The 20,450-nt window shown below is 38.8% G+C and overlaps 4 protein-coding genes across 6 annotated transcripts; 2 read left to right on the top strand and 2 right to left on the bottom strand.

Moving 5' to 3' along the window:
* LOC107624377 (probable 2-carboxy-D-arabinitol-1-phosphatase) lies at positions 127-2,131 on the top strand. The gene is made up of 7 exons (XM_016326875.2): positions 127-362; positions 453-610; positions 852-971; positions 1,056-1,155; positions 1,322-1,461; positions 1,548-1,627; positions 1,784-2,131. Exons 1-7 carry the CDS (start codon positions 206-208, stop codon positions 1,908-1,910), a joined length of 882 nt encoding a protein of 293 aa, XP_016182361.1. The 5' UTR covers positions 127-205; the 3' UTR covers positions 1,911-2,131.
* Positions 3,243-10,249, top strand: LOC107622171 (callose synthase 11). Of its 2 annotated transcripts, XR_001616111.2 has the most exons (3): positions 3,243-9,136; positions 9,423-9,627; positions 9,997-10,249. XR_001616111.2 is itself a non-coding variant. In XM_016324061.2 (2 exons), the coding sequence occupies exon 1, from the start codon at positions 3,812-3,814 to the stop codon at positions 9,131-9,133; it is 5,322 nt and encodes a 1,773-aa protein (XP_016179547.1). In that variant the 5' UTR covers positions 3,243-3,811; the 3' UTR covers positions 9,134-9,136; positions 9,423-9,804. The 2 variants fall into 2 exon arrangements, 1 of the variants encoding a protein (XP_016179547.1); XM_016324061.2 differs by lacking the exon at positions 9,997-10,249 and having other exon boundaries at positions 9,423-9,804.
* On the bottom strand, positions 10,502-13,747 carry LOC107622174. Its single transcript, XM_021113210.1, has 2 exons — positions 12,995-13,747; positions 10,502-12,847 (listed from the first exon to the last, which is right to left on the bottom strand). The coding sequence occupies exons 1-2, from the start codon at positions 13,571-13,573 to the stop codon at positions 10,715-10,717; spliced, it is 2,712 nt and encodes a 903-aa protein (XP_020968869.1). The 5' UTR covers positions 13,574-13,747; the 3' UTR covers positions 10,502-10,714.
* Positions 14,023-20,340, bottom strand: LOC107622175 (probable ubiquitin-conjugating enzyme E2 24). 2 transcript variants are annotated; one of them, XM_016324063.2, is made up of 10 exons: positions 19,926-20,339; positions 18,557-19,422; positions 18,304-18,368; positions 16,741-18,197; positions 16,266-16,403; positions 15,637-16,071; positions 15,487-15,550; positions 15,078-15,217; positions 14,636-14,947; positions 14,023-14,529 (listed from the first exon to the last, which is right to left on the bottom strand). In XM_016324063.2, the coding sequence occupies exons 4-10, from the start codon at positions 18,184-18,186 to the stop codon at positions 14,269-14,271; spliced, it is 2,796 nt and encodes a 931-aa protein (XP_016179549.1). In that variant the 5' UTR covers positions 18,187-18,197; positions 18,304-18,368; positions 18,557-19,422; positions 19,926-20,339; the 3' UTR covers positions 14,023-14,268. The 2 variants fall into 2 exon arrangements, with proteins under 2 accessions (XP_016179549.1, XP_016179550.1); XM_016324064.2 differs by lacking the exon at positions 18,304-18,368 and having other exon boundaries at positions 19,926-20,340.

Genomic DNA, 20,450 nt, shown 5'->3' with positions numbered 1-20,450 from the left:
ATAGAACCAATAATTTAGATAACTATAATAAACATAATACACATAAATAACAATTATAAAATTGTACGATCTCAAACAAACAAATAGAGAAGACATATCCTAGATATTATATATTGGAAGGGAGATATTTTTCGGATATATCTCAGGAATTGAAATTTTATGGTCCGCAAAGCTCAGAACATGAGCTTCTGAATTGTGATCGAAAATGGAAATGGAAATACTCGGTGCTGGGTTTGTGTTGAGTTCTCCTTTTTCTTCTTTGTCTTTCTTCTCTTCTTCTTCTTTCAAAGTTCAGCTTCTTCGTACCCCTTCAATCTTATCTCTCCCAATTCGTTGTTCAAGTCATGAGGTTACTCCATCAGGTGACACCTCAAATATTCTCTTTTCACTCTTATACGCTTATAACTTGCAATTTCCAATTACCTCTAATACAACGTGTGTCATTATTGCAGAGAAACTTCCAACTAGAATTAATTTGTCTTTAACTGGTGGGGCTTATGATTTTACCAAAGGAACAGCTTCCCTAACAAATGAGTTAATCGCTTCGCCAAAGAAAGTCATGATTCTAAGACATGGTCTTAGTACTTGGAATGCAGAAAGTAGGATCCAGGTTTATTTTCTACTTTTGAGTTTATCGGTTTTCACTTTCCAATGCATGAATTAATTTTCTGTTCATTGTGTCTTGATTTTGTACAACTATGTATAGGAGAATAGTTATAAATTTAGAGTAATTCTAAAGTGTTTCTAGGATTGATGTCTTAGTTTGTTGATTAGATGCTTTAGGTGGAACATTCTTTTGTTGCATCTGGCAGTGTTATAATTAAATTAAGCATGTATGTTCAACTGTTCAGGGAAGTTCAGATTTGTCTGTACTAACTGAAGACGGGGAGAAGCAAGCAGAGAGGTGCAAGAAAGCCTTGGAAAATTTGTACTTTGACCAGTGTTTTGCAAGTCCAATATCTCGCGCTAAAGTTAGGTGCCAATGAAATTCAATTCTCAATTATGCTAATTTTGATCATGAGTTTATTAATAAATCTTCGTGTTGTTTGATGTAGCAAACCGCTGAAATTATATGGCAAGGGAGAGAAAAACCATTGATTTACCTTGATTCGCTTAGAGAGATATCTCTATATCACCTTGAAGGCATGAAAAATGGTGTGACTACCTCTCTAACTAAATCTATTTATTATTATTTGGTCAATTTTTTTTTGACATGGTTCTCAACCATTAAAAGCTGTATGATAATATTTTTTTGACATTGTTGACTACCTACTATTCTTTGTGTCTAAGCTAAATCAGTATGTTCATAATTTGGAGGCAGTGGATGCGAAGCGAATATATCCGAAAGAGTACATAACCTGGAGAGAAGATCCAGCTAATTTTGTCATGAATGGTAGATATCCGGTGCGAGATCTATGGGGTGCTGCAAGAGCTTGTTGGAAGGAAATCTTGTTATCACCTGTAAGATTTTACGTTTTTAACGTTATTCCCTCTTGCAAGTATTGATTTAAAATTGACAGAGTATTAAGAAAACCTGCCTTCTTCAGGGAGAAAGTTTTCTGATCATAACTCACAAATCTATATTGAGAGCATTAACTTGCACTGCTTTAGGCCTTGGTCCCGAGAGGTAAGATTATTGATCACGTAATTAAATATTTAAACTCTTAAGTTTAGTGAAAAAAGTATTGCTAATTTTGCTCAATCATTATTACCTAAAACTCTTTTATAGTACATCAACATTACTCAATTATATTGACGAGTAGACATTGATAAAAATATTTAGGTTTCGTTCTATTGATATCAACAATGGTGGAATATGTGCGTTCAACTTCAACACCAGAGGAGAAGCAATGCTTGAGGGTCTAAATATTACTGCTCATATGTACAGTGATCATGTCTATAATGGCTGAAGTATAGTACAATGATCATGTCTATAATAGCAATTGTGTTCTGTCCACGTTTCAATCTACTAATTGAAGTATTGAACAAAGAACACCGATCTTTTAATGTTAGATTTTTTTTCGAGTTTAATTACAAATGTAACCATTCTCTTTGATGTATATTTCATGTAAAGAGGAATTGAAGAATAATTTGTATAAATTAATGATGTCCATTGCAAGCGTATTAGATTTTCTGTAAATTTAACATTTAATATGATAACGATTGGTATTACATTGAGTGCCAACAATAATGTAGTGGTAAATATATTTTCTATTCCGCGTTTAAGATGAAAAGAAGAAATGTTGATAAAAACAAGGAGTACATACAAAATCCTTCATTAGAGCATGCAAGAATTTCTTTTGGTAAATTACATCTAACACACACCTTTTCCTTATCGATTTTATATATCAACTTTTTAGTTATAATTAAGATTTGAATTTGAATTAGGTACACTTTCTAATAAGACACATAATTAGTAGTTGAATATCATAGCGATTTTAAAGCAAATTGTTATTTTTATTTGTCTAAGGATAGTAAGTTGAATAATTGAGAACGGTGTATGTAAATAAAAAAACTCCAATGTTACTTACACATGCATGTGCAATGTTGAACTCCTATCTTTTTTTATAGTATTATTTTTGGGAGGTGGGCTCCGTGTTGAGGCTTTGATCCATGAGAATATTCAGGCAGACATTGTAATTAATTTCATATAGTATAACTGAGTGCACTTAATGGACTATGTGATTGCATATTGACTGTTAATATTGGCACGCAACATAAACCATATTTTTAACCCTTTTCTTCCTTGTCTCACAAAGACATATGAGGAGATTCGATTTTAATTTTCAGCCAAATTATCTACAGTCGTAAGTTTTGGTAGGGCCAAACAAAATATTCCATTTGAAACAAAACAAGACTAATTACTCAAAAGAAGATATCGCTATGATATGCTTTTGGCACATATTCGATTTCAGCAAAGCACTCCATTATAATTTTTAAAAAGTAAGTGGTTCAAGGATGGCTTTGAAGTGATTAAGACCANNNNAAAAACCCTACTAATGAGCCAGATAAGTGAACCCAAGGCTCTTTATTAATTAACATTTATTGACAAATTTATCAAAAAGAACTCTATGGAGTATGGACATTGAACAATGATCATGCATTTATTTGAGACGAAAAAACAAAGAGATGCTGATGCAGCTCCCCACGTGTCGCACGTGCCACGGAACAAACGCAATATATCAATATGAAAAAATACAAAATTACCCATAATCTCAAACTCAAAGGCAGAGATTCCCTCGGTCCCTGTCTCTGTTGGTAACATAAACACTGTACTCTCCATTCAATTCCGCACGCCACCACCTATAACGTCGCATTTTCAAACGCTTTCATCAGGGCCGTCCATTTCCTAATCATCACAACCATGATTCGAATCTCATTCAGGATCCCACATAACTCATTGTTACTAGTTACCCGATTGATAAACCGTTTCAGCAACTTTTAATGATGGTGCTAAGACTGCTAACGGGTCCCACTAGAAACTAAAACCCCCCAGTAATCCAGTATAAACCAACCACCGCAACGGGAGCGTGGAAATCACCGCGGCTCCCCGCCGCGTGAAGGTGTCAGATTAAGAAAAAGTAAAAAAAAAGAGAAGGATCAGTTTTTTTTCGTGTACGTCTACTTCTCCTTCCTCGCACACTCGCTCACTCTACTCCTTCCGCCATAGCTAACGGGAAAATAGTGAAACTCAGAAAACCAAAAAACCACGAGATATTGGAGAGAAGAAGTTGAACTAACTCTTTCGAGGAAACGAGAAATGACTTCAAAAACGGTGTAGTTTAGACAGGTTCCTACTTCCTAGCTTCCAATGCAATTACGACAGCGTCCCTCCGCCGTGCGTGGCGGTGGCGTGAACTACGCACCGCCGCCTTCACCTCCGTCGGTGAATTCAGTCTACAACATTATTCCGGTGCACGACGTCCTTGCTGACCACCCTTCCCAGAGGTCGCCGGAAGTTCGCGCCGCCGCAGCGGCTCTCCGTGCCGTTGGCGACCTACCGGAGCACCCGTACATACCAAGGGAGCCGCAGATGGACCTCTTCGACTGGCTAAGGTTGTTCTTCGGGTTCCAAAACGACAACGCTCGGAACCAGAGGGAGCACCTTGTTCTTCACCTCGCCAACTCGCAGATGCGGTTGGAGCCGCCGCCTGCCGCCGTCGACGCTCTCGACAGCGGCGTTCTGAAGAAGTTCCGGCGGAAGCTCCTCCGCAACTACACAGCATGGTGCTCCTACCTCGGCATGAAATCGAACGTGATCTTCCCCCGGCGCCGCACCCCTGACGATCTCTTCCGCCGCGAGCTTCTCTATGTCTGCCTCTTCCTCCTTGTTTGGGGAGAGTCCGGTAACCTTCGTTTTGCTCCCGAGTGTATTTCTTATATCTTTCATTTCATGGCAAAAGAGCTTAACTATGTTCTTGATGAGCACATAGACCCTGACACTGGTCGTCCATTTTTACCTTCTATTTCTGGTGATTGTGCCTTTTTGAAGTCTGTTGTTATGCCTATTTACTATACTGTTAAGACTGAGGTTGATAGCAGTAGGAATGGAAAAGCTCCTCACTCTGCATGGAGGAACTATGATGATATTAATGAGTATTTTTGGAGCAAGAGGTGCTTGAAGAAGCTTCAGTGGCCATTGAATTTGGAGTGCAATTTCTTTGGGACTACTCCGAAGAACAAGCGCGTCGGGAAGACCGGATTTGTGGAGCAGAGGTCATTCTGGAATGTTTATAAGAGCTTTGATAGGCTTTGGGTCATGCTCATTCTGTTCTTGCAGGCTGCAATCATTGTTGCTTGGGAGGGGACTGAGTATCCGTGGGATGCATTGGAGGGGAGGGATGTCCAGGTAAAGATGTTGACCTTGTTTATCACTTGGAGTGTGCTAAGGTTGCTTCAGTCGGTGCTTGATGCTGGGACTCAGTATAGCATGGTTACTAGGGAGACTAAATGGCTTGGAGTTAGGATGGTACTGAAGGGCATGGCTGCCATAACTTGGACTGTTTTGTTCTCTGTCTTTTATGCAATGATTTGGATTGCAAAGGGTTCTAATCGAGATTGGCCAGATGAGGCAAATCAGAGGATCATTACATTTCTCAAGGCTGTCCTTTTCTTTCTCATCCCAGAACTGTTGGCCTTGGTACTTTTCATAGTGCCGTGGTTACGCAACTTCATCGAGGAATTAGACTGGAGTATTGTATACTTTTTGACATGGTGGTTTCATACTCGGATTTTTGTGGGTCGTGGTGTGAGACAAGGGCTTGTAGATAATATAAAGTATACTTGTTTCTGGGTTCTTGTATTGGTTTCAAAGTTTTCCTTCAGTTATTTTATTCAGATTAAACCTTTAGTTGCACCAACAAAGGCTCTATTGAAGCTTAGGATGAAACATTACAAATGGCATGAGTTTTTCAGTAAAACCAACAGAACAGCGGTTGTTTTGCTTTGGTTACCTGTTGTGCTGATTTACTTCATGGATCTGCAGATATGGTATTCTATTTTCTCTTCCTTGTACGGTGCCACCATTGGTCTGTTCTCACATCTGGGTGAAATTCGGAATATCTCACAACTCAGACTTAGGTTCCAGTTCTTCGCAAGTGCATTGCAGTTCAATCTGATGCCAGAGGAGAGGCTTCTAAGTCAAAAAGCATCACCCATAAAGAAGCTTCGTGATGCCATCCACCGGTTCAGACTGCGTTATGGACTTGGTGGACCCTACACCAAGATTGAATCAAGCCAAGTGGAGGCTACTAGATTTGCCTTAATATGGAATGAGATTATCATTACTTTCAGGGAGGAAGATCTCATCAGTGATAGAGAATTTGAGCTCTTGGAACTGCCGCCAAATTGCTGGAATATTAGAGTTATTCGGTGGCCTTGTTTCCTTCTCTGCAATGAACTTCTGCTGGCACTCAGTCAGGCAAAGGAGCTGGAAAATGAGTCTGATACGTCCCTTTGGTTGAGGATATGCAAGAATGAGTATCGCCGGTGTGCTGTCATTGAAGCTTATGATAGCATTAAATATTTGTTTCGTGCAATTATTAAAGCTGAAAGAGAGTCCGTCATTGTGAATAATATATTTGGGGAGATAGAAACCTACATTCAGATGGGCAAGTTAACAGAAGCTTACAGAATGTCTCTGTTACCAAGGATACATGAAAAGGTGAGCGATTTTGTTCAGCTATTGCTGAAACCAGAGATCAATCTGGATAGAGCTGTAAATTTGTTGCAAGCCTTGTATGAGCTGTGTGTGAGATCATTCCCGAGGGTGAAGAAGTCCATCCCCCAACTGAAGGAGGAAGGTCTGGTTCCTGAGGACCCAGAATTGCTCTTTGAGAATGCTATTCAGTTTCCAGACGCTGAAGATACAGTTTTCATTAAGCAGCTCAGACGGTTGCATACAATTCTTACTTCCAGAGACTCAATGCACAATGTTCCTTTGAATCTTGAGGCAAGACGACGGATTGCTTTCTTTAGCAATTCCTTGTTTATGAACATGCCCCGTGCTCCCAAAGTTGAAAAAATGATGGCTTTCAGTATTTTGACCCCGTATTATGATGAGGAAGTTGTCTATAGCAAAGAGTCTCTCCGCAAGGAGAACGAGGACGGTGTCACTACCTTATACTATTTGCAGAGGATTTATGAGGATGAATGGAGAAATTTTATTGAAAGGATGCATAGAGAAGGCTTGGAAGATGAGGATGATATCTGGACAGCTAAAGCAAGGGACCTTCGCCTTTGGGTATCTTATAGAGGTCAAACATTATCTCGCACAGTCCGGGGCATGATGTATTATTATAGGGCCCTGAAGATGCTTTCCTTTCTTGATTCAGCCTCTGAGATGGACATAAGACAGGGATCAGAACATATTGGTTCACATAATCCAACAAATCATAACAGCAGTTTGAATGACCTATCCTCAAATAGGCCTCCATCTGCACGGAATCTCAGGAGGGCAGATAGCAGTGTGGCCCTGTTGTTCAAGGGACATGAATATGGGAGTGCTTTGATGAAATTCTCATATGTGCTGGCCTGCCAGCTGTATGGGCGCCACAAGGCAGAAAAAAATCCCCGTGCTGAAGAGATATTGTATTTGATGCAAAATAATGAGGCCCTTCGGGTGGCATATGTTGATGAGGTTTCTTTGGGGAGGGATGAAACTGAATATTACTCTGTTCTTGTTAAATATGATCAGCAATTGCAGAGTGAGGTTGAAATTTATCGGATCAGATTGCCTGGACCTTTGAAACTCGGAGAAGGGAAGCCAGAGAATCAGAATCATGCAATAATCTTTACACGGGGTGATGCAGTTCAGACCATTGATATGAACCAGGACAATTATTTTGAGGAGGCTCTCAAAATGCGAAATTTGTTGGAGGAGTTTAACATCCACTATGGTATTAGGAAGCCAACAATTTTGGGGGTCCGAGAGAATATCTTCACTGGTTCTGTTTCATCTCTTGCTTGGTTCATGTCAGCACAAGAGACAAGTTTTGTGACACTAGGCCAGCGTGTTTTAGCAAACCCCTTGAAAGTAAGAATGCACTATGGTCACCCGGATGTGTTTGATAGATTCTGGTTCTTAGGTCGGGGTGGAGTGAGCAAGGCCTCTAGAGTCATCAATATCAGTGAAGATATTTTTGCTGGATTCAATTGTACACTGCGCGGTGGCAATGTAACACATCATGAATATATACAGGTAGGCAAAGGAAGAGATGTTGGTTTGAATCAGGTATCCATGTTTGAAGCAAAGGTTTCTAGTGGCAACGGTGAGCAAATTCTAAGCAGAGATGTTTACCGGCTGGGCCATAGATTGGACTTCTTTCGCATGCTCTCAGTGTTCTATACAACTGTAGGATTTTATTTCAACTCCATGGTTATTGTACTGACAGTCTATGCCTTCCTTTGGGGCCGCCTTTATATGGCTCTCAGTGGCATTGAGGGGGAAGCCATGAATAATGCTACCAACAATAAAGCCCTTGGTGCTGTCATAAATCAGCAGTTTATAATCCAGCTTGGTCTTTTCACTGCTCTGCCAATGATCGTGGAGAACACTCTTGAGCATGGATTCCTTCCAGCTGTGTGGGATTTCTTGACGATGCAGTTGCAGCTTGCATCATTATTCTATACATTTTCCTTGGGAACCCGTTCCCATTACTTTGGTCGCACTATACTTCATGGGGGTGCAAAGTACCGGGCCACTGGTCGTGGTTTTGTGGTGGAGCACAAAAGTTTTGCTGAGAACTATCGGTTATATGCACGAAGCCATTTTGTGAAGGCTATTGAACTTGGAGTTATTTTAATTGTATATGCATCTCATAGTCCATTGGCCAAGAATACTTTTGTGTACATAGCAATGACGATCTCAAGTTGGTTTCTTGTAGTTTCCTGGATAATGTCCCCCTTTGTTTTTAATCCTTCTGGGTTTGATTGGTTGAAGACAGTATATGACTTTGAGGATTTTATGAATTGGATATGGTATCCAGGTGGCCCATTCAAGAAGGCAGAATATAGCTGGGAAACATGGTGGTATGAAGAACAAGACCATTTGAGAACAACAGGTATCTGGGGAAAGCTGTTGGAAATCATCTTAGATATTCGATTCTTCTTCTTTCAGTATGGTATCGTTTATCAGCTAGGCATTGCAAATGGCAATACCAGTATAAGTGTCTACTTGCTGTCGTGGATATACATGGTTGTGGTTGTTGGTATTTATATTATCATGGCATATGCACGGGATAAATATGCTACAAAGGAGCACATATATTATCGACTGGTTCAGTTTCTAGTGATTGTGGTCACAGTTCTTGTACTTGTTCTCTTACTAGAGTTCACTAAATTCAAATTTGTTGATCTTATCACAAGCATGATGGCGTTCATTCCCACTGGCTGGGGAATGATTTCAATTGCTCTGGTGCTCAGACCATTTCTACAGTCTACTATGATATGGGAGACTGTGGTTTCCCTAGCCCGGCTGTATGATTTGATGTTTGGGATTATTGTTATGGCTCCTGTGGCAGTGCTTTCATGGTTACCTGGATTTCAATCAATGCAAACTAGGATTCTCTTCAATGAAGCCTTCAGCAGGGGTCTTCAGATATCTAGAATACTTACTGGCAAGAAGTCTGCTTAAAATGTAATGTGATGAGATATCTTTTTTTTCCGTCCAAATCATTTTTATACTTAGTGAAATTTGTATACTCATTCGTTAATTTTGTCTTTTAGTAGTATTATCTTTGGATACTTGGATATTGTCTATGCTAATTAGTAGTAGTACTCTGAAGTTGAATCATACCAATTAAACTGAAACTAGCCCTGAAAGCATGAACTACAAAATTGTAACTTGGAAGTTTTGGTATTTAGATAGTAATATACGAATATGTATGTTTTGCTTACGTTAGTTTGATAATATGCATTTGCAGGTCACACCAAAGACAAAGGTTACGGCATTGCTGGTGAGAGATGGGTTTCTGTAGTTGCCCACGTAGTTTTGTCAAGAATCCTGTAACATGTTATTGGACCTGTAAAAGAAATAGAGAGAAGGTTATGGACAACTAGACACTAGCATCAGGTGGCGACTTTGACTGTTTGTAACCATGATGAACGGATGCCTACATATAAACCCATGTATGTACAGACCAAAAGCACTAGATTCTTTTCATAGCTTCATTTTCAATCAATTTCAGTTAAGCAACAAGTCATGTAGCTGCTGTTGAAATGCTGATAAATCATGTTGAATGTGAAGGCCATTGTTTTATTGAATGAATAAATACTCCGTTTTGGGCCATCTAAATTCTCCTTCAATTCTCTTTGCTAATTGCTACAATATTCACAGAAGAAACTGCATGATTGATTTTTTATGCGCTTTTTTCTACCTGAAGTTATGTCATGTATGATTGTTATTAGTTGATGGTATATGAAACTTACCTGCAAAAAATATTTCTTCTAACAGTTCTTAATAGAATTCTAATTCAAAACTTGGCATTTATTTTTCAGGTTGTGCTTTCTCAAACAGGCTTAGCCTTCTCTTCGAAATAGTGATAGCTTATGTACAATCACCCAATATTCTGTAGAGTATTATAATTATCAATCAACTTGCTGTACATCTTGTTAGAGTGCAACCTTATGTAACTATATACTTCATTGTCACATCTTCATTGATTTTCTAGGCTCTTCTACTTTCGTTTGACAGCTGCTGCAAATATTGGACACGTTAAAATTATTATATATAAATCTCAAATTCTTAACCTTTTGCTAGTGACCATGAAGTTTGAACCTCTAGTATCAGATAACATTTTGAATTTATTTATTATTTATTTTAAATAAATAAAGGTTCCTGCCCGTGTGAAGTGATGTGAAGATCAGATAACATTAGAAATTCCAGACCAAGAAAGAAACGACAACATTACAGATTGATGTTGACTCTGGTGTTTGATTAGGGGATAACAAATGAGAGAAAAATAAAAGCTCTCTTTCTTTTGCAGTGATACATCCTTCGAGATCAAGGAAGCTAAAGAAAAAATAGTAATAATAACGGGGGCAAAATTTGTGTAACAAGATATGATAAGCCGCCTGCAGGGCCAAAAAATCCTCTGTTGCTATAATGTGAACTGTGTATGTGACACTGCAATCTATGCCATCCATAGCTCAAAAATTTGGAGGCTACAAATCATTATACATACTGCAATCAATAATATTATATCAGTTTAAGCTATCACAATTCATCATTACCAATAGCAGGTACTTTCTCATATACAGAACTCTCTCTAAACCTCTTTGGAAGAATGCACCTGCTGCCAAATCTCTGTTGTAAGTATACAAGGACTGCAAACAGAACACCACCGCATGGTATTACAATGTCCCACGCAGTGGAGTAAAAACCCATTCTGTGGTTTGCATAGATATATGATGAATCAAGGAACCATGCAGTAGTGTGAGCCCTGTAAAGATCATATGCATGGGGCAGTATCCGAACAATGGTTGTTCCCACATAAAAAGAAGATGCCAGAGTATTCCCTTCTGCTTTGGATGTTATGTTAAATATTATTTGTGGGAGCAGAAAACCGTCGAGGAGCAAACCAGCATAGGATTTTAAGTCTTCCAAGATGGAAGGAGACTGGTAAGCTTGACCAAGAGGAAACTTAAACCTGTGGCGTGATAGCCGAAATGATCTAGATCCTTTCTTGTGACCACTCTTCCATATATGCACGAACCAAGCAACGAGTGTGCCACCAACGTACAATGGTAGAGTCATACAAAGAACCTTTTTCTCGGAAACCCACAAACCTGGCTGGCTTCCTTCATGCTGTCTCGAAGACCAGGTCAAATGGAGAAGACGCAGCTCGAGAAGGAAAGCAATCATTGTCACCATCCTCACAACTACTTCATTCACTTGAAACCAACCTTCACTCCCAAGAAACACAGTCTGCTGGCTGTGGCTAAACAAGGTTCCGAAGTTCAAAATCAGGGGAATCATGTGACCTAGAGTAATAACAAGCAACATCACAACCGAAATGTAAGGAAGCACTTCTGGGTGCTTTCTCACATGTAAGAGTTGCAATCCTACAAGTAAACATGCAAGTGTGTTTGATATCAACAACATAACAATCTCAAAATCCATTCTCCAGATTGATGCATCTGCCTGACTCGTGTAAATGGAACTTGAAGACAGCTGAAGAGGACCAAAATAGAAAGGATCAGACTTTAGTCTAGTGCTCTCTATAGTTCCTTTAACAGAGTCACGTCGCTTTGCATTCAATGCAGAAAACTGGACATTAATTACTATTTCACAGTCCATTGACTCATTCTTCATCAGTATTTTGCCATTTGATCTCAAATTCCTACATCCTGTCATACACAAATTTCCAGTATTCCTATTGTAGATTCCTTCAGCACTAATTTTAACTTCACCTGAAGAGATTTGACCAGTGAGGTTGAAATCAGGTGGAGGGTTAAAGTTCATTGTATAGCTGACGTTCAACAAACTGCTATAATTATCTGATCCAGTCCTTGGTGATTTCAGCTTTCCCATCTTTGTTGGAACCCCATATAGCCTTCCTTCATAGCTCTCTTCCCCAACAAATAGTGGTGATGAGTAACCAGAAGCTACTTGTCCTTTGTTGCTTCTAACGGTCATGCTAAATCGCATATCAGAAGAATATCCATCTGGATACTTCTTTCTTCCCTTCCCCCTATCATTCATCTTTCCTCCACAATATTTTCTTACCCTTTCAATCTCAGTATACACATATTGGAAACCTTGAAGACCCCTTGCAGACTTGAAGGAGCTCTTAAATCCAACTTTACCGAAGTAACCAGAATCACCAATCCCTTTGTCACTCCAAATCTGGCCCAAAGCAGAACTCCTGTTTCTCAACGACAAAACCGCAGGAAATCTCAGCGCAAGCTTAATTGAGCAATCTCCAACATAAGGATTACCTAAATCTCCTGTGAAGTTCAATATCCGGCAAGCAGATGCACAAAGCCGATTCTCCTTCTCATCCCACACACCCTCGGATATCAACGTTGTATTAGGATAAAATGGAAACATAAAACCATGGTAACTGGTGTCAGGAAAACCCAACAACATTTGAACCCTTCGTCTTGTCGCACATCTGCTACCATAAAAATACAAGAAATCCGGCAACTTCTGGGCACCGGAACCAATAGGGTTGCAATTAACATCACCACAGTGACTACCATATTCCAATTCAAACTGATCCATCCGTCCGCGAAACACAGTGCAGGCTCCTTTGCTAAGGTCTCCAAGGGGCAAATTCTCCCCATCAGATCCTCCAACACAACCACCATTCTCATTCCCAACTAGTGTAAACCTATAATCCGAACCCTGAGACAAAGCCAATATTGAAATAGGTTCAAAGTAATTCAAGCTACTCTTGTCATCAAAGCTTTCTAGGGTTCCACTAACCAAAGGATCCAAAACATTCAAATCCAAAGGGTAACTAAGCTTAAGAACAACATTAGCATTAATCACCTTGTAACCATAAGATCCTGTTCCAAGCATGCAAAGCTTACCAGAAGAACGTGACCAGAACCCCCTGAGAGTAGCTCGAATCCACTGTGAAACTCCCCAATTCGTAACTCTGTGACCTCGGTAAACCTTCCTCAGCGACCTTCTATAATTCGTGTTGGGCCGACGCTGCTGAAGAAGTATTTGGCCTCGGAGCTCGAAAACGTCGTCGTTTTGGGTAATGCGAATGGAGGTGACGCGGAAATTGAGGCGCTTGGAGTAGTCGGAGGCGGCGGATCGGTTGAAGAGGCGGTGGGCGCTGGTGAAGTAGCCAGTTTGGAAGCGGAGGGAGTCGGCGATGGCAGCGGAGGAGGTTGCGGCGGCATTGGGGCGGATCGGGAATGCGGTGACGAGGTTGTCGCAGAGGCGAATGTAAGTGGATTGAAAAGGAGAATCTGAGGCTGAAAAGGAGAACGTGAAGAAGGAGAAGAAGAAAAAGAACAAAAAGATAACAAATTTAGGGTTCGATGGAGAATTGCGGGTTTTTGAAGGGTTTAGAAGCAATGGATGAAGAAAAGAAAAAGAAGAAGAAATGGAGTCCATTGCTGAAACTTCTGTTTCTTGCTCCCTTCCGTTGGTCGTTGTGTTCGTTTGGTTAAAATAAAAGTCAACAAATCCTTTTTTTATTTTTGAACTCTGTGTAATGATGTAATTATTAATAAAAAAAGGTGATCAATCTCTTGTTTTTTAAACTTGCTCTCTCATTAGTTGCAGCAAGGTATACATAAATTAAGGTCTATACCCTTTTTAATGGTAGTTTTGTTCTCAATCTTCAGTTCTTCACCAAAGCATTGTTTGCATTTGCTTCATTTTATTCTGAAACCGGTCATATTTTAGAATGCAAGGATCACCAATATGTTTGTTTCTTACCATGATTTATCGAAGATAAGCAATACTTTGATTAGGAACCATACTTAGATATTGCTAATTTGCTAGTTGCTGCTATATAACATCAAATCATTGTGCATGAAACATGAAAAGACACATTTAAGGCATAAAGCAAAGCAATCAATGCAATGCTTCTTATTTCATTTTCATTATATTTCACATATGCAATCAAATATGATACACAGAGACCATAAGGTTTTTTTTTTTTTTTTTGCTTACATCATTGACATTTCATACCAAATCGTGGTTGTAGTGAACATAGCATAGATGGGTGTTTTAACATATTTTACAGATCCCATGAAAACAAATTAATTATACATATGGTTGGACTGTCCTAGCAGGATTACTCACTACTTAGGACTAGCTTCTTTTTGCAGCTCAATATACTGGCTGCAATCAATTCCCTTATCAGAAAATGCCTCAACAAGCTTGGGGAAGAGCTTAGCCAGCATAATTTTGAATCCTGTAGAAGTCCCCTTCTGGTTTTCATCCTCGGATTTTCCAGAACCAGAAGTGCCTCCGATGGGAGCGCCTTCGAGATATGCCTTACAGGCAGAAAGTATATGACACGAGCGTTGTCTAAAGTGCTCTTCCACCAGTGCCTCAAAATGCTGCAACAGGCAACATTGCATGCATGTTTTACATGAATAAATGTCCAACACTATTTCACAATAATAAAGGAAAACCAAGCTTAAGTACTAGTAGTATTTATTTTACCTTGGGTGGCTTTCTCAACAGATACAACATCGATTTGCAGGTGACAAGAAAAGCATTTTCATTGTAACTGACTGAGTTTTTCTCTCCTTCGGCTCTTCCAATTTGTTGATCATATCCGGCCTCATTGAAATAAGGTTTCTCATTAAGGACAAGGGCCTGCAGGGAGAGAAGGACTTGAAGGATTGTGGAGGATGCAGGGTTCCACACTTCGCTGGCCGTGCCAGTCCATGTATTCAGGAGACTCAGACACACTTTTCCCGACTCATACAAATTAGGATTTAATCTGAGCCCACCAGAATGGTAGTGCACCATCTGCATGGAGTTTACATGGCCAAAATGACTGCATTAGAGCATATTCATAAACCAATATGCAGTTTTTCTATGCATGAATAAACATGAAAATAATTCAACAAGCACAGCAAACCTAAATCCGAAAGCTTACAGGTGGTTCACTGGGATACTCTCGAGGAAAACATATGTCAAAGAAGAAGAGCCCATCATGATAAGGCGTCCCAGACGCACCCACAATGGCTGCTCTCATGAGATCCATTCTTTCTTCGAAAACACGGACATAAATAGTTTCTGTTTGGCCAAAAAATATACTAAGTGAATTTGCAGAGACTTTGATTTCTAAAGTAAAAGTTTTCAGTAACTACCACCAAATCTAATGGTCCTGGTCTTCCTAAGAATGAAACTGGTCTCAAACTTAATCTTCTCTATTAATTACAATGTAAAAAGGAATTAGAAACACTATGAACTTATATTCTGACCCAACTCTGAGCTTATATTCTGAGTTTAAGCACTGTATAATATAAAACATGTTTTCAAAACCAATGAGATGAAATGCAAACCAGGAAGATTTTTCTCCAGGATGCTCCATTCTTGCTGAACCTTTTTCACCCAATCTCTTTTTACCTACAATGAAACAAAAGGGATGAATAAAATTAAGGTTTTCATTGTAATTATATGTCGCTGTAATTGCTGATACGCAAATTTCTAACCTGAGATATCGCCAACCCTTTTCCCTTATCAAAAAAGTGGTGGTCTGAGCAATTATCTATCATATCAAACTGCTTTAACTGATTAGAACTGTTGCTATCTAAAGAAACTGGAGAATCATTTCTCTCATGAATCTTAACGAACTCAGAATATGGAAGTTTGTCTTCATTTGTCTCCAACCCACTCACTGGAGTTGACTCGGGGCAGGGACCACAAGTTTCAAAATCTTTCTTTTCAAGAAAATTGGTTCCTTTTTCCTCTTCAAATGTAGGGACTCGGGAAACTGCTCCATAAAGTGAAGTTACACCAAATGTTTGGAATATGCTGGTTTTAATGCTTGAAAAAAGTTCAATTGCAGCTTGAGGAATAGAAAAGGAACTGCACTCTCCTGGATGCTTTTCATGATTCCCTCTACCACTATCACAATTTAATAAGTCCTGATAATGAAAACATGAAACTCAGCTCATGATTGGACAATAACCTTGGAAAACTTAATCAATCTAATAAAAAGATTACGATTATTGATTTCTAACATGAGACCTCTATATCTCAATGTCCCAATTAAGCATCTCACACACAAAAAAAAGTGATAGTAATATGAAAGCATAATTCGAGAAGTTATTGCCCTCACCTTTCCCTTCTGGTCAGAAGGAAGACTTTCATGTACAATCATCTCATGAGTCAACTCCTCAACATTTACTTCATTAGGAACAGGGGTTGCAGTTGAATCTTCATGTTTATCAATGCGAAAAATTTCATAAGGTACAACCTGTGAGGGGAAAATTATAAGGACTTCCCGTAGATGAAAGGCTACAAAGTGAAGTAATATAACGAAGTCTAACATGGTTCCATCTCAGTTCCACGGCTCATCAAATATAAGGATTCTGACAATGAAAGGAATAATTTATCTATTCTATCACAAGAGAGTTGAAATAATCATCCTAATCTCACCAAACTCTACCCTGACTTCAGCTTAGATACCTAAGAAGCACAACGAAATTTTCATCTTGATAAGCATAAACAAAAACTTCATAAGTTTGATCTCACCACAGACCAGTAGCATCATTAACTACAAAATATTGAGAACAAAAAGTTTGATTTCATACCTTGGTTGTTAAACCAGTAGCCCATTTCACCTCAACATCACCATCTTCGAAACTGACAACATTACCAAAACAAGACAGGTAAAAGTCATCAGGGAACTTATTCTGATCACTGATTTCATCCTTGCCTCTCAGAGGATCATCTCCATTCAAGTCGGTCACTGACTTTGCATTATCCTTATCAGCTTGGGAATCAATCTGTTTCTGAGCCTTGAACACAATATCACCAAAACAACAAGAATAATCTGGGTGCTCCACAAGTTCATAGGCACTTACAGTTTCAATCATTGTTTCTCCGGCCAGATTATCTACCTCAGATATGGGAACAGTTTTCCATTGTACTGTTACCGTACGCTCTTTTGCGTCGACAGATTGAACAACACCCCATCTTTGACTGCTAGGCTTAAGAGGATCATCAGAAGCTCCTTTCTCCAGTACAAACTGCTGAGGCCAAAACTCATGAGTGTTTATGACATTAACTGGGATTAAGTTCTGTGGGTCTAATCCCAAAGTATGTTCCCCATTTTGCCACACAACATCCACTTTAGTCTTTATCTTCCCAACTATGAATATTTCCCCAATACTAGAGTTGAGGTTTCTTCTCTTATATCCTCTTGCCATATTATGTTCAGCAGAAATATCACTCGTAGAAGAATCTTGAAACATCTCTTTCTTTTGGTCTGCGATAGGGAGCATGCACCAATCACCAAGCTGCCAGTTTACATGCGAAAAACACGACAGCAAGGTCAAGTTTTTGGAATCTTGCCAGCAGGTGGGATCATTGACATTGACATTAGAATTGAATCCAAGAACAGAAGCGATCCATTTAACATAAACAAGACCAGCATCCACAGCATATACAGTTCCTTCATCTTGATTGTCTCTCCAAGTGCCACAAAGCCATCTAGCCGATTTAGAAGCAGTGGAAGACTTAACCTTTACTCTTTGTCCTGGATAGTATGGATACTGTGAATCCTCAAGAAAACTTTGACTGATTGGTAAAATCTTCTCTTTTTCCAATGCGATAATCTCACATTTTGCTCCATCATCAAACAATACAGTCACTCTATCCACCACCTTTTGAACTTGACCAAGCCATGGTCCCTTGACCACAAAATCACCTTCTGAAATGGAGCGAATCTTCAGAAGTTTCTTGGAGTTTACATTTTTCAATATGTTTCCCCGAACATTTTCCAAATCGACAGACATATCAACACTTACAACCCTGCCCATCTGTCCAGATGGATCTGACAACGAGCAGACCACATCCCCATGAGCAAATGCCCTCTCAAATGAGAGAAAATCATCAATTTTTTCAATGCTTTCTTCTAAACTGGATAATATGCTGCAAGCTTTCCCACCATATAAAAAATCAATATCCTCTTGATCATCGCTGCTGCTGCTGTCACTGGAGGTCTCCCAGTCCGAATCAGCAATGTGTGAATCCATCAACCAGATGTCTGTCATAAATGCGTCCATTGTAACATCAATGGCAAAATCACAAGAATATAATAACACAACAATAGGAAAAGATAGAGTTGGTAGTCAATGCAGAGGAATTCTCACCACTCAGAAAGATAAGATTCAGAAGTAATCTGCAATCAGTAATATCTTGTGGAAAGGAACACGACCTGGTAATGAAAATGTAGAGTTTATTTATTATTTATCTATTTATTCTCTTTGACAGAGCTAAGCATAGTAGTCTCCTTTCCTTACTAACCAAAGCCTTTAGCAGACAATTGATCATACTAGACAGACAATTTTTCTCATATTCATATAGGAAAATTAACAATAAGTAGGAATTCAATAAGATCATTACCTTCTCAACCAAATAGAATCATCAAACCCTAGTGTCTGTATATATAGCAATTCACAACAGCTACGTTGATCTTGACCTCAAGGAGAGCCGTGTACAATGCCTGATTGATACTGCTATTTCTTTCAGATAGAAACTCAGTTTCTTAAAAGGAATATCTTGATCACTGAAAGTCTGAAACTGATGATTAGATACCAAAGGAGCTTAGCCTAACAGGATAACCTGTGTCAACTAAGGACTCCAAAATGCCAAAGGAGATTTGCCCAGTTTTTGAACTGGAAATTTAAACAGAAACTCAAGAAGTTTCAAAGACTGAAAGTATCTTTTTTTTTTTTTCTGGTTTTCAGGAAGTAACTACTTGGGGAATTAGAGGAAGCAGGTAAGGTAACCAAATGTTGCCAAAGAAGATTTGCCCTAGTGAAAATAGTTCCTAGTGGATAGTGGAATTACTTCAGAATAGTAATCTTTGTCTTGAGATGACAGAAATTGTTCCAAGCCAAAGGAAATTAAGTAACTTTTGCCAAAGGAGATTTGCCCAATGCCCAACAGAGCAGAGTCTTCAAACATAAATAACTTCTTTTGGAAGGATAATAAGTTTGCTTCTTCCAAGATTGGAAGCTATATTGCCAAAGGAGATTTGCCCCACAAGTCTATCTAGAACCAAGGATATTAATTACTATCCAAAACACATACACTACAGATTCTAAAGCACGAAAGGGTTTAGAACATTCAACAGATAAGGTGAAATTGAATACAAATATCTGCTCAGATGACCCGTCTGAAAGAACTTAGTCAAAACTGAACCACAATTGCCAATCCATCATTGCTGAAAGTCAAAAGAGGTTATCACCAGATCATATCGTTTAAACCTGCAGCACCATGATTAGGACAAATATGAAAAGCATATGAGAAACAACAAAATAATGATAAACTGTTAATCTTACATCTAATTCAGGAGCCAAGAAACAGGCTGGGAATTGATTAATTTAATCAACTATTTTCAATAAGTCAATATTCTAAATTGCACATCAAAGATATGCAACCTCACTGTGTTTTGAATTTTGATAATAATAAATAAAACAAATTCTTCCGCAATTTCCAATTTCTTTTTGGAAGGGGATCAACAATATCCACAGAAAAGGAGTGATATTTATCATACATGAACCAACTTATAATTTTTTTATTATTGAATAAGCCTAGCTGCTCCTATATACCTGGAAGAAAAGAACAATACAAACAAACAAACAATCCTTTGGGTACTGAATTTCACAGAATAAGATATAAAAACCATCCGAAAGAGTTCAGACATAGAAAAATCTGGAATCTATAAGAAAGGATGAAACTTTGCAGGGGAAAGAAGAAGAAACTGTACCATTGAGAAAAGCGAGATGATTGAAGTTGAACCCATGTAAGCCATGACGGTTACAGCACAAGAGACAAAAAGGGCCATAGTAATAACTCAAAAAGGAATGAACTTCACCAAAGATTGGAAGTGGCAGCCATGAATTTCGTTGAAGCAGTTATATATTGAAATTCAGATAGGACTGGTTCCATAGCCAGTTCCACCACCCTCAACTCTACCACCCAACTTTGGAACCATTTTCATTTTTCAGAGACACATGCAGTGAGAATATGGCAAATTGGCAACTTTGTTTCTTTGTTTGGTTAGTTTAGAGTTTGCACTTAAAAATTCATACAAAGATGGGACCTTTTTTCCTGTTGAATAACCAATCAGGGAAAGAAATTAGAATACACCAAACCTAACTAACAGGATGAGACACACAGATACTGTTACTCTTCAACTAGACACTACACTTACCCTATTTAACCACTTTAAAGTTTAAACTAAACTTTTTAGTAATTTAAAATAATTATGTTATTTGTTCATCAAAAATAA

The sequence above is a fragment of the Arachis ipaensis genome, chromosome B10 (assembly GCF_000816755.2).
Source record: "Arachis ipaensis cultivar K30076 chromosome B10, Araip1.1, whole genome shotgun sequence".
Lineage (NCBI taxonomy): Eukaryota > Viridiplantae > Streptophyta > Magnoliopsida > Fabales > Fabaceae > Arachis > Arachis ipaensis.
This window is presented reverse-complemented; position numbering and strand designations above follow the sequence as displayed.

Coding starts and splice junctions, on each gene's coding strand:
- LOC107622174 (XM_021113210.1), bottom strand. CDS start 13,573: ATGGACTCCATTTCTTCTTCTTTTTCTTTTCTTCATCCATTGCTTCTA. Junction 12,848..12,994: donor CAGGATCTTATGGTTACAAG/GTGATTAATGCT, acceptor GCTTTGTCTCAG/GGTTCGGATTATAGGTTTAC.
- LOC107622171 (XM_016324061.2), top strand. CDS start 3,812: ATGCAATTACGACAGCGTCCCTCCGCCGTGCGTGGCGGTGGCGTGAAC.
- LOC107624377 (XM_016326875.2), top strand. CDS start 206: ATGGAAATGGAAATACTCGGTGCTGGGTTTGTGTTGAGTTCTCCTTTT. Junction 363..452: donor TCATGAGGTTACTCCATCAG/GTGACACCTCAA, acceptor TCATTATTGCAG/AGAAACTTCCAACTAGAATT. Junction 611..851: donor ATGCAGAAAGTAGGATCCAG/GTTTATTTTCTA, acceptor TCAACTGTTCAG/GGAAGTTCAGATTTGTCTGT.
- LOC107622175 (XM_016324064.2), bottom strand. CDS start 18,186: ATGGATTCACACATTGCTGATTCGGACTGGGAGACCTCCAGTGACAGC. Junction 16,404..16,740: donor CTACTGGTTTAACAACCAAG/GTATGAAATCAA, acceptor TTCCCCTCACAG/GTTGTACCTTATGAAATTTT. Junction 14,948..15,077: donor AGTATCCCAGTGAACCACCT/GTAAGCTTTCGG, acceptor AACTCCATGCAG/ATGGTGCACTACCATTCTGG.